The sequence below is a fragment of the Scylla paramamosain genome, chromosome 10 (assembly GCF_035594125.1).
Source record: "Scylla paramamosain isolate STU-SP2022 chromosome 10, ASM3559412v1, whole genome shotgun sequence".
Classification (NCBI taxonomy): Eukaryota; Metazoa; Arthropoda; class Malacostraca; order Decapoda; family Portunidae; genus Scylla; species Scylla paramamosain.
The window spans coordinates 20,180,566-20,196,931 of NC_087160.1; the positions used below are offsets into that span (position 1 = coordinate 20,180,566).

Sequence of the window (16,366 nt, forward strand, 5' to 3'; positions counted from 1 at the left end):
AAAGTTGCCGAAAATATTCTCTCTCTCTCTCTCTCTCTCTCTCTCTCTCTCTCTCTCTCTCTCTCTCTCTCTCTCTCTCTCTCTCCTTTCACTTAAATCTCATGTTTTTTTTTGTTTTTCTCTCCCTTTTGTCCTTCACATTTCTTACATCTGACCTCCTTCCTCCTCTTCCCTTGCTTCCTTTCTTCCTTCCTTCCCTTCTTTCCTAATCTTTTATTCATATACTCCTCGTCTCCTCCTTGACATCCATTACATCTCTTTCCTCCACTTTACACTTACTATTCAATTCTCCCCTCCAGCCTTTTAGAGTCCTTGATGTCTGTTTCTCTTTGCTTCTCTCATTATATCCTTTCTTCCTGGTCCTCCTCCTCTACCACCTTTGTTACTATTTGTTCCCCTGCTCAGTTTACACCTCATTCCTTCCTCATCTCAGTTCTCCGGGGAAATTCTCTAAACACACGCGGGGATGAAGGTAAAATCGGTAATGGTTTCCATCATGATAACGACGGTAACTCCCCGCTCCGACGCGTGCACCCGGTGACAATTCCGGTAGGTGGTGATGGCGTTGACGGCGGGGAGAGCACTTAATTACATGTAGGAGGCGCTGGTGAGGGAGGGAAAGGGAGAGTGAGGGGTGATAGTTTCGCCGCCCAAGTGTAAAGAGGAAGAAGAAAGTAGTCTTGGTGGGAAATGGTGCAATGATAGACCGTGGTGGCGTTTTCGTATTGACTGAGAAGAGTGTTGTGTGTTTAAGGCGTGATTCTGTCTGGGTCTCTCTCTCTCTCTCTCTCTCTCTCTCTCTCTCTCTCTCTCTCTCTCTCTCTCTCTCTCTCTCTCAACTGGGGCAAAAGGAATGGGCCGGCGGGTCGTGTCTGTGGGTTCTATGGCACTGAAACATCACAGTTATCCAAATAATTTTGCGGGACATGGACACACACACGCCCACACACTAACCGCTCCGCACCCTTCGCCAAACAGCCTGAATTTCCGGCTCTCAACGAATAATTTAAGAGAGATGTGAACGTCCCGCGGCCTCAAAACACTGTAAAATGTGGCCGGGGGTTTTGTGGCGTGGTCGTGCGGGGCCTCAGCTGCACCTCCACCCACGCGAAAAAAAAAAAAAAAAATGAATAATGAAAGGACGCGAAAACCTGCTGGACCAAGCCGCCAGCCTCGTCCGCGCCGCTGTACGGGGAGTTATTGAATATTAGGCCGCCAAGAGGAGCCTCATCCGTCACGGCCTGCTCTGCTTCTCTCCCCCTCTGCCCCGACTGCCCCCTCTGTCCCGCATTCCCTTCCCACCTTCCTCAGTTCCTGCCCCACTCTTCTCCTCCCTGTACCCTGTCGTTCTGTCCCATATCTCACGCCCCACTTCTCTTCCCCCTCGTCTCCCTCTGCCACGCCGTCCTCTCCCAGCTCCCTTATCTCCTGACTCGCTCTTCTCCCCTCTAACTCTTCTCTTCTCTCTTTCCTTCTCCCACAGCGGTGTGTCGGACAGCAGGCGGCCCTTGGTCCCTCGCCCGCCCAAGCACCACAGCTCTTGCTCACGTGTTGTCATCACACAGTTGTTTATTTATCATGAAAGGCAGCAACATGCACTAAAACATAAAAAGTGTCCTATTTTCACTTTTGCATCATGAAGTCATGCATTTCTCTCTCTCTCTCTCTCTCTCTCTCTCTCTCTCTCTCTCTCTCTCTCTCTCTCTCTCTCTCTCTCTCTCTCTCTCTCTCTCTCTCTCTCAATCTCTCTCTCTCTCTATCTATCTATCTATTTATCTCATTATATAACAAGTACATAAGCAAACATATATTAATACCTTTACACTTAAAATCTACTACACACAGCATACGTATATCAACATTTACATAATTAACGAAATGCACTTATGTATAACTTAATAAGAGCTCATTTCCTCACTCATTGTTATTAAGCCGAGTGGTTGGTCATTGTGGTCAAGCCGCGATGATGGCGTGAAAACACACACACAAACACAAACACAAATGATGATAATAATAATTAATTGCAACTGCAGTAGAACAAGTGCAGCACGTCTAGACATCAGGGAGCTTAAAGAGTTGCCACTGTGAACACACAAGCCCACACGAGCACAGAACGAGGTCATTGAGAAGGCTTAGTGTGACACGTGACCTCATGGTGGGTGTGGGTGTGTGCGTGTGTGTGTGTTTACATGGTTGTGATTCAAAGCTGTAACACATATTCGCGGTTCACTGCAGCTTTTATGCAATATAAGACAGCTGACAATGCCGTACTCAGACACACATGATAACACGCTTTGTGTGCCAGACCTAGATTGCGGGTTCTTTCCTATTCGGCAAGATTCATATGGCTTGGGGTTCAGTCACCGCTATCTAGTGAATGAAATATCTCTTTTTATCTAAGAGGGACACTGGAAAGGGCAACAACAACAACAACAACAACAACAACAACAACAACAAAAGATCCACTTTAAGTGCCAGTTCCCGACGCGAAGTTCTAATATTAAAGGATAAGTATCAAAAAGTATCGAGAAGCATCGTGAAACATTTGTACTCTATTAGCGTGAAGGTACGAGGTGTGGCTTCTAAACATTCACCTCTCCATCGGCAGCATGTGGCGTCATTCAGTTTTTCAATGGACAAGTTAAATAAGACGGTTCTGTTTAAAGCTTATGGCTTTGACAAGGATTTCAACTAAACGTTCATTATTTCCTTGATTTCCCAGTCATTTCGCTCGGATAACTTTATTACTTTCAAAATATAGATATAGTCTGTATATGCGGCCAGAAAATTACCAGCAAAACATTTTCCCTGCTATTATTATGTAGAGCTTAAATGTTGCAAGGTATTACGTATTCAGGCAGCGCGGGAGGCGAAATGCAAGAGACACTGGTTGGAGTAGCAAGTGAAATCTGCACACCACCTTATTTTAATTTTGTCTCGGATACATTTATTTCTTGTTTTTAACCTCATTTATCTTATTCTTTGTTCCTCACATGATTTGTCTGATCAGCGCAGGTGTGGTTATGAGGCAGCGGGAGTTATTGCGGAGGTGAAGGACATGGTGATGGAGGGAGGGTGGAACATGGATGCCTGGTGGTGATGGTAGTGGTGGAGCCAGGTTACCGGGGTGGCAGTATGGAGGAACAGCGGTGGATGTGGCACTAATGAGGAAGAACACGGGTGATGATGCAAGTGAGAACAATCCTCTTTAGTTTCTGAGTAATGAATTCTTTACACTTGAATATGCGAGAGCAACGCTCTGACCGCGGTGCATTGTGGGTCCATAGTGTGGGGCGAGGCAGGGAGGCGCGCAGCAGTACTGCCAGCTGTCGCTACCAACGCTAATACTTGTGTCAATTTTCATGTCCTTAGACCTTAAACCTTCCCATTCATTTCACTAATGAGGCTGAAGAGGCTCAGTAACAAAACATATCTATAAAATGTACATAGGATAAAGGAAATAAGTGCTGCGTAAGATGCATGGCAACTATCGTATCCCTGCCAGCCCAGCATCGCCTCCAGGCTGTGTAGCGAGGGACCCGTATAGTTTTACCACACACAAGGAATATACGTTCATGTTGTATGTAGCCTCACTATCTACTCACCATATCCGCAGGGCACTTAGGAATAACCAACAGATGAACGTCCCACGGTCCTGTTTCACCATAACACCAAACGGAAAAGCACAGTGTCTAACACTCGCATATCTCGCAATCTCCGCGGTGGCTCTGGCGGCGGAGGTTGGTGTGGATGAGAAGCATTGTTTCATTTCTTTGTTTCGAGACGGTTCATCTGCATCACTTTTGCGCTAACGAAGAAAATAAGCTAGAATTGCAGATATGATTGTTACGTTGTTAGAATAATGATTATTTTCGTGTAATAATGTTCTTTAGCACAATTTCTTCTATTCTTTCGCGCAGCATTCTACACTTGTATGTAATTTGAGAAAGTTCTTCAGGGAATACATAAGCTCTAGCACACACCCTCGGAAAGAATAATCTCGCAGGTTGTTGGAGACGTGATAAGGCTAGGGACGGATGGAGACAGATACGTAGATAGATGGAAAGAAATACAGATATAACACACATGCACACAGTAAAAGGACGGTTTTTGTGTTTCTCAGACATGCACACACACACACACAAAAAAAAAAAAAAACAATAAAAAAAAAAGAGTAAAAGGCTTCAGGATAAAAATCAGTCCGCAAATAAAGTGAAGCGAGGGAGAGGGTGGGGCGGGGAGCGGCTGGATATGGAGGAGCAGCCCAGCCTTCCTCCTGCTCCCCTTCCGCCTCAGTGTCCCCTTCTTTCCGCCCGTTCGCCCTCCCTCGTTATTCTTTATTTTTTTCCCTCGCCCACTTACGCTGCCACTATTTTGCCCATGCTACTCATTTCTTCCGTGTGGTCTTATTTTAGCCCTGCTTTCCTCCACCTCCTCCGCGCTACTCACTTCACTTCCCCCTTCCTTGCTCCCATGATTTTCTCTCTCCTTTCTCTTCCCACGGTATTCCTTTTAAGTTTCCTCCTCTCACTATCCCGTATCCTCGCTTCCCTTCACCTCTTTCCTTACCATATCCTTCTTACACCCTCCTTTCTCCACACAACCCATTGCTATCGGTCGTATCCTTTCTCCGTCACCCCTCCCTTGTCTCACTCCTTGTCACGCAAATCACATAAACCAGATTTTCCTGACGGGACAATATTCGCCCACCTTCCCGCTTCTTCCTCGCTTCCCAAGAGAAAGGGAAGGAAAGAAAAAAAAAGAGACTTCTTATCGGGCGCAGCCTTCCGGGAGCCTCCGTGACCAGGCACTCCGATAGGCTCCCTGTACACGCTCCCCCAGAAAACCAACAAGATAAGGGGCAGGGTTTCCGCGACGGTGTGTTACTCTTGCACCAACTTCCTTGCCCCTTTCTTACCTCCTTATCTACCTGAGTCTTAACCTGCTGGAGTTACTATCTTTCTCGTCCCTGCATTGCTCTCGTCTCCACCTCCTCTCTGTCTCCTTAAGCAGCTCACAACCTTTCTTAATTCCTCTAAACCTCAGTCACCTCCTCTACATTCCTTCCTGAATTGACTCCCTTCATCTCCCTTTCCTCTTAGTGTGATGTGTCTGAAAGAAGAGAGAGAGAGAGAGAGAGAGAGAGAGAGAGAGAGAGAGAGAGAGAGAGAGAGAGAGAGAGAGAGAGAGAGAGAGAGAGAGAGAGAGAGAGAGAGAGAGAGAGAGAGAGATTGGGAGGGGTCAGGTGGTAATGAGTCAGTGCCCTCATAAAGTGAATACCCAACTTTAATCTTCCGCCTGTTTCATTCCACATTTTCTATCGTCATTTTTACCTTCCCCCTCACCCCCACCATTACCTCCTCCTTTACCTAACCTACTTTTTTTGACGTAGTAATACTCTGGAATAACTAATTACCACACTATGCTAATTACAACTTCTATTCTTCTATAACCATCATTATTATTATTATTACTATTATCATCCCCATAATAATCCTCATTTTTTCTCCCCTTTTTGCAGGAGTGAGCCGTGTCCTCTGAAGTAATGGCAGTACCCAGGCTGCCCGCGCCCCTCATACTCCTCCTGTGGGGTAAGTGAGGTGGAGGAAAAAGACGTGGAGAAGTATGAGGCGAGGGGAGGTACCAGAAAAATGAGCGAGGGGGAGAGAGGGAGAGTGGATAGAGATTAGGGAAAATACTCAGTAACAGGGTGAAAAGAGGGAGGGGAGAGGAGAGTGAAGGGGAAGAAGGGGCGGGAGGGAAGTGAGAGGAAGGGGAAGGAAGGGAGCCAGGAAGTGATCAGGGAAGGGACTGCATGAGAGAGAGAGAGAGAGAGAGAGAGAGAGAGAGAGAGAGAGAGAGAGAGAGAGAGAGAGAGAGAGAGAGAGAGAGAGAGAGAGAGAGAGAGAGAGAGAGAGAGAGAGAGAAATGATTAAGGAGAGATGAAGAGTAGCAATGAAAGAGGGTGTATGAAGAGGACAGAGTGGAGAAAAATGCTAGTAAGAGAAATTAAAGGGGGAAGGTTGGGGAGTTGAGTTGGGGTCAGAGCGAGGGGAAGCGAGGGGGAATGGCAGTGACATGTGGCTGAGTGTGGAGATAGAGGGAGGGGAATGGGATGGATAAACAGAAGGGGGATGGATAGAAGGGTTAAAAGGTTGGTTAGACAAGAGGGGGAAGAGGTGAGGGGAAGGGGATGAGAGCAAAGGGATGAAAAAAATAAAAGAAACGATAAAAGTTAAGGTTTTTTTCGCATATTAGAGTCACATGTGCCTACAAACACGTGAGGTTTTCCGCTTTTCCTTTTTTCTCTTCTTTTCTTTCTTGTTTTCATTTTTTTTTTCACAATTTCTAGTGTGTTTAGTTTTTTTTTAAAGTTCCTTGAAAACTTTCGCATCTTGTACGTCTCGTGTAAACTACAGTGTCTGTGTGTGTGTGTGTGTGTGTGTGTGTGTGTGTGTGTGTGTGTGTGTGTGTGTGTGTGTGTGTGTGTGTGTTATATTTTTTCTTATACACAGGAATCGAATACGCACAAACATTTTTACCCCCCCCTCTCTCTCTCTCTCTCTCTCTCTCTCTCTCTCTCTCTCTCTCTCTCTCTCTCTCTCTCTCTCTCTCTCTCTCTCTCTCTCTCTCTCTCTCTCTCACACATAATCTTTATCTCTCCTCCTCCCAGACCACTACACTATTTTTCCCTCTCCCATTTTTCTCATATTTTCGTAAATATATTTTTATCTCCATTTTCCCTTTTAGATTTATCAAAAAAGCACCTTTGTCCCCTCTCTCTCCGAATCTTTTCGCCTCCCTCCCTTCCCCTCCTCTTCCTTCTCCCCCTCCTCCTTCTCCTCCTCTTCCTCTTCCTCCTCTCTCTTCCCCTCTTCCCCTGATCTTTCCTCTCTAAATTCGGTTCTTTTATACCACACACATACAGAGAGAGAGAGAGAGAGAGAGAGAGAGAGAGAGAGAGAGAGAGAGAGAGAGAGAGAGAGAGAGAGAGAGAGAGAGAGAGAGAGAGAGAGAAGAATGACATACGAAGAATAAACAAAAACAGAAAACAATATCAAATGTCACGTTTCATATATATATTTTTTTCATAATGTGGATAGCAAAAGTTAATGTTTGTTTGTTTGCTTGCCTGTACATTTGTTTGTTTGTTTGTTTGTTTTTTCTGACTTGCTGGATGGGGACAAAATATGCAACTTTCATTATTTGTTGGTGTATTTTTTTTGACACATCTGGTATATTCTATTTCTATTTTATTTATTTTCTTATTTTCATGATGCCCGCCAGCGTACTACAGATAATGAAGTGTGTGTATGTGTGTGTGTGTGTGTGTGTGTGTGTGTGTGTGTGTGTGTGTGTGTGTGTGTGTGTGTGTGTGTGTGTGTGTGTGTGTGTGCGTGTGTGAGAGCACGTGCTGAGAATGGAAGGGAGGGATGAAAGAAAATAACAAAAAAAAAAAAGAGAAAATTGATCCTTGCTCAAAAAAAAAAATAAAGAAAAAAAAGAAAGTTTGGATACCTTAAGGTTGGAAATTGGAGAAGAGAGGTTGGTTCGTGTGCTCACTTCCCTGTGTGTGTGTGTGTGTGTGTGTGTGTGTGTGTGTGTGTGTGTGTGTGTGTGTGTGTGTGTGTGTGTGTGTGTGTGTGTGTGTGTGTGTGTGTGTGTGTGTGTGTGTGTGTGTGTGTGTGTGTGTGTGTGTGTGTGTGTGTGTGTGTGTGTGTGTGTGTGTGTGTGCTGGAAAGTGAGAGCGCAGGGGATGTGGGGAGGAAGAGGAAGAGGGTGAGAGGGAGGAAGGTGTGAAGAGGAAAGTGTGAGAGTATGTTGAGGGAGAGGGAGAGGGAACGGAAGCCGGAGAGAGAGAGAGAGAGAGAGAGAGAGAGAGAGAGAGAGAGAGAGAGAGAGAGAGAGAGAGAGAGAGAGAGAGAGAGAGAGAGAGAGAGAGAGAGAGAGAGAGAGAGAGAGAATGTGAGTGTAGGATAGAGTAAAAGTGTTGTTGCAGAAAAGCTGTGTTGTAGCTGTGTGTGTGTGTGTGTGTGTGTGTGTGTGTGTGTGTGTGTGTGTGTGTGTGTGTGTGTGTGTGTGTGTGTGTGTGTGTGTGTGTAAAGACGTGTAATTGCATTCCTTTTAACAGCTAAGATACACACAAACACACATACACACGAAAATGAGAAAGCACGAACACACACACACACACACACACACACACACACACACACACACACACACACACACACACACACACACACACACACAGACCACATTTCCTACAATTTTAAAACCTCTTAACTAATTTGAGGGCCAGCACGGTTTCGGCCGCGGCACATAAAGCCCTTACATTACCACCAACACAAATTAGCAACACTTTTTTATTTCCATTCTAGTCCAGTTTTACCAGTATGGAGTCTCACACAGACACACCACACCACGCAATAAACAGACCTCTATTTTGAAACGCGTTGCTCTCTCACCACGAGTTTTTTCAAAGGCCACAAAGATGATTAGCCAGATTCTTAAGAGTTTCGGCTGTTGATGATGTAAAAATCTCACCAATCTGTCACTAGAATCATAAAAAACACCTTTAAAATCCGTGTAATTTCAACGAGCCTTTTAAATATAGTGAAGGTGAGGCGGGCAGTGTTTCAGAATATGGACCTACAAGCACACACAGATGGATAAATATGACAAATTATTCTTAAATGACATGATATAACGATCTTGATCCAACGAGGTAAGAACACAGACAGACGTTCCTTAGCGTTCACACACACAACCAAACATTTCCTCTCCCCATACAGCCGTGCGGGCGTCAGACGGGCAGGCGGACAACAGAACAGAAGGAATGGTGCTAGAGACATCAGCCCTGACACCACACGCTCAGCACATGCCTGACATATCCTACACCCCGGAGCCACTGCAGGCGCACGACGAGTCTTTCCCAGGGCGTGTGTCAGCGACGGATCCCTACATCGACCCTGCCACAGCAACGAAGGTGCGGGCATACGCTGGGACCACTGCCTTCATTCCTTGCATCGTGAACAACCTCGGCCAGCGATCGGTAAGTGGTAGCGAGGGAGATGAGGAGATAAAGGCATCACGAGATTAATAGGTTTCCACATGTGTGCTTCCTTTGTTTCCTCTCTCCCACTCGTCGTTGTCCTCCTCCTTCTCCTACTGTTTTTCTTTCCCTTTCAGATATCTTTTCTCTCTCTCTTTCTCTCACTTCTTTTGTGTCTCTTCTCAGGTAGCTTGGTCTTATCTCTGGCGCCTTAATGGCCTCCACTCCAGGTCAAATTTCGTTTTCTCTCTTACTCTCTCTCTCTCTCTCTCTCTCTCTCTCTCTCTCTCTCTCTCTCTCTCTCTCTCTCTCTCTCTCTCTCTCTCTCTCTCTCTCTCTCGCGTAAATTAAATGTAGAAATATTATACAAACTTAATGTGGGAAGCGGACAGACAAAAAAAAGTAGTCAAAGAGAGACAGACAGACAGACAGGTCAGCGAATAGACATACAATGCACACACACACACACACACACACACACACACACACACACACACACACACACACACGTAGAAGGAAATACAGACAACGTTATGGAAAGTTTAGTTGAGTTTACGAACATGAGATTTTCCCTTTTACATTTGAATCCAAATTTCTGTTCACTAATTTGTTTCCGGTGCAGCCACTCCCTGTAGCTAACAATTTCTCGTGGACTGTGTTTAGAAAAGGCAGCATCAAAAGTTACGTGGGTGAAGGGCTTTTGCACTGGATTTACTTAACCTAACCTTCTCTCTCTCTCTCTCTCTCTCTCTCTCTCTCTCTCTCTCTCTCTCTCTCTCTCTCTCTCTCTCTCTCTCTCTCTCTCTCTCTCACTCTCTCTCTGGAGTGTTATGCTGTATATTTTTGCCCTTTTCTCACATTTTATTTCCAGTCAGATAGTTATTTTCTTTTCTCACCAGCAATTGCCCTCTGGGAGTGTTTTTTTTATTTATTCATTCCCCTTCCCACACAGTTTTTCATACTACAACTACTACTACTACTGCTTCTACTACTGCTTCTACTATTACTATTACTGCTGCTACTACTACTACTACTATTAAAAGGATGGCGATAAGAATGATGATGATGATGATGACTGGATGAAAATTATAGCGACTACATTAACTTTTTTTATTTGGTATGGTCATCCTTTGTCAATATTCAAAGCACAGTAAAAAAAAAAAATCCAAAACAGAAAAAAATAAACGAGAGAATTTATATACTGATTTTGTCTTTTAAGGAACTATTTAAGAGACTGTTATATAAAAATCATTGCCCAATAAGTTGTAAATGATTATAAAAAAGTCACGCAGTAAGAATATGAAGAAAAAAATGTATATTCTTAATGATTTGTCCCAAGATATTAATTTCGTCATGCAGAGTTTTATTTTTTCATTAGTTATTCTTTTGGTAACTTTCAGTCATCCTATTTTCTCATTCTTTATTTCATTTACTTCTTTATTGTCTTCTCTACAATAGCTGATGTGATGCCCAGTCAACTGTTACCAAAAAGCAACGCCACCCACATCACACCAGTCCCTGCACCACCACCACCTCACTGCGTCACAGCCTCCCTTGCTTCACCTTACTCTTCATGGCTTTCATTCTCACATACCTGGTCGAGTTTTCGCAAAGATAGATATTAAGATAGTCATCATTCGTTTCTTCAGTCCACTAGAAGAAAAAAATCTTCTCCCAACCTTCCCATTGATCTGTCAGTTAACTATCTATTCCTGACCTCTCTCTCTCTCTCTCTCTCTCTCTCTCTCTCTCTCTCTCTCTCTCTCTCTCTCTCTCTCTCTCTCTCTCTCTCTCTCTCTCTAATCTGCCTTCTTTTACCAGAATTAAGCAATCATTCAATTCAATTCCCTATATCTATCTCTCCATCTACTCATCTAACCACCAACTAAACGCATTTCTCCTCAGACCCAAACCTATCCCCTATACCTGTCTATTTATCTACCCATCTACATAAACCACCAATTAAGCACATTACCTATCCCCTATGCCTGTCTATCTATCAATCTATCTACCCATCTAGGCACCAGTTAAACGCATTTCCCCCTCAGAACCAAACCAAACCCATCCCAACACTCCAATAACCGACCACACACACCAATACCCCACACTAGAAACCCATTCCTCTGAAGTCTTATCATCCCCGAGAATTCTCCCTGCACACGTGAATATCTTCCCCCGATCTGTGAAGCTGCGTCCCTCCCTTGCACAGGTTTCATGGGTCCGTCACCATGACATTCACGTGCTGACAGTGGGTCGCTTCACCTTCACCAACGATGACAGGTTTGAGGTGCACCACGACGACGGCAGCAACGAGTGGCTTCTGCGGCTCAGGTGAGGTTGAGTGGACGTGAAAGAGACCCTTGGATGGAGCCAGGAACAGTTGGGGGAATAGGACGCAGGGAAGGAGGCCGACAGAGACAGAGATAGAGGACGTATTGAGGAATGTATAGGGAGTCAGAGAAGGTGGGAAAAGGGTGCTGAGAAATACAGGTGAATAAAGCCTTTGGATGGAGGTGGGGGCAGTTTTGGGAATAGAACACAAGGTAGGAGATTGAAAGGAATATAGAGACAAATTGAGGAATACATAAGGAGTGGGAAAAAGAAACAGGTACATGAAAAGAAGAGAAAAACGTAAGAAGAGAAGAGTAATTCGAGGCCAAAAATGGAGATGAAAAAGCAGGAGAGGATAAAAAACGATGAACTCCAAGCCAAAGATAAGATGAAAGAGGAGACGAGAACTGAGAAAGAAGCAAGAAGAGGAAGAGAGAGAGAGAGAGAAAGAAAAAGAGGTAGGGTAAGAAAAAAGGCAGAGGCGGGAAGTGTTGAGAGGGAGGAAATCGAGGATGGGGAAAAAGAAGACAACACCACCAAGAGGGAAACAAAAACGAATTGTCGAGAGAAAGAAGGGGAGGTCGGGGAGAGAGAGAGAGAGAGAGAGAGAGAGAGAGAGAGAGAGAGAGAGAGAGAGAGAGAGAGAGAGAGAGAGAGAGAGAGAGAGAGAGAGAGAGAGAGAGACTTGGCTAAAGATGACCATGAAAATCAGGGAAACAACGGAAGACGAGGGAAACTGCGAGACTAAGAGAAGGAGGAAATCTGAGAAGGCAAGAAGGGAAGGGTAAAATATGGAGGAAGGCTAAGGGAAAGAGGAGAGGGAGTGGAGGAAGTGGAGGTAGGAAAGGGAAATAAGACAGGAAGGCAGGTTCCTTGGGACAGGCCGTGGGAGGGGAAAACTAAAGGGGGCAGGCTCCTTCACGTAGGCTGGGAGAGGGAGGCTGGGAGAACGAAAGGAGACATGGATGAGAGGACTTGTAGGAAAGAAGGAAGGAAGGAAGGAAGGAAGGGAAGAGGGAGAGAAGGAGGGCTTTTGAGGGGGGAAAAGGAAGATGAAGGAGTGATCTGGAGCGGAGGTAAATAGCAAGGCAGGTGCGTGGCGATAACACGAGAGAGAGAGAGAGAGAGAGAGAGAGAGAGAGAGAGAGAGAGAGAGAGAGAGAGAGAGAGAGAGAGAGAGAGAGAGAGAGAGAGAGAGAGAGAGAGAGAGAGAGAGAGAGAGAGAGAGAGAGTATAAAAAAGGTGTAGTAATAAGAATAATGCCCAAAAAAAGAAAAAAATAGAAAAATAAAAATAATAAGGACAAGAGGAGGCAAAAGAGAGAAAGGTAAGGAGGGAAGGAAGAAAGGAAGCAAGATGGCGACAGGTGAAAGAGGCAGGATATAATTGTGCAACTTGGGAGCTCTCCACCTTCTCTCTTTACCTTCAGACGGACAGGGACGAAGGAACCAGGGGTGGGTGGGAACAGGAGGGGGGAGGCAGGAGGAGAAGGAGGGGTAGAAGGACCAGGGAGAGAGAAGGAGGAGAAGGAGGAGAAGTCGTTAGAAAAGCAAGTGATGGAGTAGGACGGGAGAGGAGGGAAAAAATAAAGGAGACAAAGGAGGAGGAGGAAGAGGAGGAGGAGGAGGAGGAGAAGGAGGAGGACAGAAGGGGTGGGAGGAATGAAGAAGTGGGTGAGGGAGACAATAAGGGAGTCAGAAAGAAGAGAGAAGACAGGTTGACAGTTCAAAAACACAATTCCATGAGTTTACTGATCGAGAGAGAGAGAGAGAGAGAGAGAGAGAGAGAGAGAGAGAGAGAGAGAGAGAGAGAGAGAGAGAGAGAGAGAGAGAGAGAGAGAGAGTAATATCAATCTCTATACACACAGTAACAAATATTTTAAGTCTCTTCATAAACATCAAATGAAAACCAATCACAACACTCATATCACTTACTGGTTAGTGAAAAACCCCACCACCACCACCACCACCACTACAACCATAATTTTTTCCTCCTCTTCTTCATCCCCTTCCCACGTACATTTATATTCTTCTTCCTTTCTTCTTCTTCCTTTTCTATTCTCTTAGCACATCGTTTTCAGTTCTTTCTTATTCTTCCTCTATTTTCCTTTCAGTTCTTTTTAACACATCCTTCTCAATTCTCCCTGTTTTTTTTTCTTTTTTTTCTTTTTCTTGTCTATTCTCTAAGCACACCTATCTCAACTATCCCTTATCCTCCATTTTATTTTCCCTCTTCCTCTCCTGCCGTATCTCCTCGCTACACTCCGAACACACCAACACACACCAACACAGACCAACACGAACCAACGCAAGCACACTGCCAGATCGCTACATACAGACAGGAGAGGACAAGGACAACCACTGATAACTCCACGTGTTCTGCAGAGCCCCGACCACCAATGATTCTGGGACGTACGAGTGCCAGATCAACACCAAACCAACCATTACGCAGCTCATCAACTTGGTGGTGCTAGGTGAGTAGCTGGAAGGGAGTGGGAAACGGATGGGTGGGAAGAAAACGGAAAGTGGTCAGAAGGGAGGAGGGAAGTGGTAGGGATGGGAAAGACAGGAGATAGGTGAGTAGAACGGAGGGTTGAGGGAATCGGAAAAGGGTAGAGAGGCTTAGAAATGGATGGAAAGTGGTCAGAATGAGTAGTGCAGAAGGGGAAGAGAGAGGAGTAGAAGGACTGAAGGGATGGGATTGGGAGGGAAAGGGATGGGTGTATTGGGATAGAGGGGAATGGAAAGTGTTCAGAATGAGGTAAGTCAATAGGGGAAGGAGGGTGGCAAGAATGGGAAGGATAGGAGCAGGGATAGGAAAAAGAGAAGACCAGAAAGAAAAGGATGATGACATGAAGAGGCGTGAGATTGATGAACAGGTAAGAAACAAGAAGATATCAAGGAAACAAGATAAATGGGCAAGAGACGTCGTGGTTATGGGAAAGAAAGAAGACCAGAAGTAGAAGAGTTGCAAGGAAGGAGTGATAACTTGCAAAAGCTGGAAGAAAATGAACCAGAAGAGAAAGAAAAGGAACAAGAAATAGAATGGCAGTAGCAAGGAAGTAAGGAATAGAAGGGAAAGAAAATTATTGTAGGGGAAATGACCAGAAGGGGAAGAGGAAGGAACATAAGGTGGACGAGAGGCGAGGACAAGTGGAGAGATGGAGGTGGCAATGAATGGTAACTGCGGAGGAAAGATGGATGGGCGTGGACAGAGAGCGGCTGTAGCACAAGATGAGGGGAGGAAGGACAGCTGGGGTTGAGAGAATGGGAGTAACGGAGGATGGAGAGGTAAATAAACTGGGAAGCGGATGGTGATTAGAGAATAGTGAGGGAGGGGAGATGCAGGGAAGGAGGGAGTGACTGGAGAAGAGTGTCGGTGAAGTAAAACGAGAACCAGGAAGTGAGAGGAGGACAAAGAACTGAGGAAAGAAGGAATGACTTACTGGAAGGAAGAAAAGGGACATGAGGCGATAGGAAGAGGAAGAGGAGGAAGAGGAGGAGAAAACTCAAGGCATACTAGGTTGCGAAATCACATGCTTCACTGAACTACAGTATTGCATTGGCTGTGAATTCAAAGTCAAATGATCCATTAGTTAAACGTATTGAATTCCTGAATGACTCTGAGAGGAAGTGTGAGAGAGATGCTGATGATGTCTGTAATGCTGCTTCTCCTTTTCCGTGTTCCTGCAAATTTGAAGTCAGGAGGAGGAGGAGAAGGAGGAGGAAGAGGAGGAGGAGGAAGAGGAGGAGGAGGAGGAGGAGGAGGAGGAGGAGGAGGAGGAGGAGGAGGACAACAACAACGATGATAACTGGTAGAAAAAAAGGAAGCAAAACCTATGATACGTATGTCACAATTACCATGAAATCAAAAAAAACTATACGTAGATCTTTTCATTATCCTCTTCTAAGTGCCATTCATCGTCTCCCTCAGCTCACGCACCACCAGATGGGGCTTCTCTCAGGCTGCTGCAACCACCTGAATTGTGTGCGCTTTGCTCCCTCGCAGGCACCAGGCGTGTGTGGATATTAGTACTCGTCAGCAGATGGCCTTGATGAGGTAGTGAGAGGTGATGGCAAGTTTGCGGGGTAGCTGGTGGCAATTTGGTGGAGGGCGAGTGGCGGATGGCAGAGAGCAGGGACGAGTTTACCGGGTGGCAGGACGGCGAAGGCTGGGGACTGCTGGCTGAAGGAGATAGTGGCGGGTTAGCGAGTGGAGGTTTAGTGAGCGGTAGGTTAGTGAGGGGCGGGTTAATTTAATGAGTGGCGGGCTAGCGAGGGTCTGGTTAGCGAGGTAGCGAGCAGAGGAAGTGTTGGTAACGCTCGGAGCAATAGAAGGTACATCCTATTCTCTATCTCTACTACGGGTATAAGAGGATTCCAGAATTTAGTATGGCAGCAAAGAGCGCCGGGTTGGCGGGGCCGCCGGTCACTACTGCCAAACTTCGGTGATTATTTGTCCGGGAAAGAAATATGGAACTACTCAGGCGATCATCACCCACGAAGTGCTGGCAGTGGTTGACGTGCGGCGAGGATTGTGTCTTCAATCCGATGATACACAGTGGTTGCAAAGAATCGAATCCCAACGAAGGATTTTGTATGCTGTCAAGAGTATACAGCCGGGACACACACACACACACACACACACACACACACACACACACACACAAGACAGGCTCCAATCCCACGTTTTACGTACGGGAGCCCCAGCCATCGTAATATTGTTTCGTTGATCGCTCTCAGCCTTCCATCAATTCTAATATCATCTTATGGGTAAGCTAAGCCCAGCCATCTATTCCACCGTTACCGCTCTGACGCACGACGAGGAACAGGAACCCGCGCCAGCTAATGAAATCACTGCTACATAGACGCCAGCCGAGGTGCCTTGCGTCTCACCGTCACGTCTCCTTCCTTCTACTTAGGTCATGTTTCCACCTCACCACACGCAGCCTCCATCCCTCCGCCGTCAGTGTCGCCCGCA

At 45.7% G+C, this 16,366-nt stretch overlaps 1 protein-coding gene across 2 annotated transcripts in view; it reads left to right on the forward strand.

The window, feature by feature from the left end:
• Positions 1-16,366, forward strand: part of LOC135104318 (zwei Ig domain protein zig-8-like) — an 80,490-nt gene that overhangs the window by 58,773 nt on the left and 5,351 nt on the right. For both annotated transcript variants that reach the window (XM_064011579.1, XM_064011580.1), the window contains exons 2-5: positions 5,522-5,591; positions 8,796-9,055; positions 11,265-11,386; positions 13,771-13,859. In XM_064011579.1, the coding sequence (XP_063867649.1) occupies positions 5,546-5,591; positions 8,796-9,055; positions 11,265-11,386; positions 13,771-13,859 (517 nt within the window). In that variant the 5' untranslated portion in view covers positions 5,522-5,545. The remainder of the gene's footprint in view (positions 1-5,521; positions 5,592-8,795; positions 9,056-11,264; positions 11,387-13,770; positions 13,860-16,366) is intronic.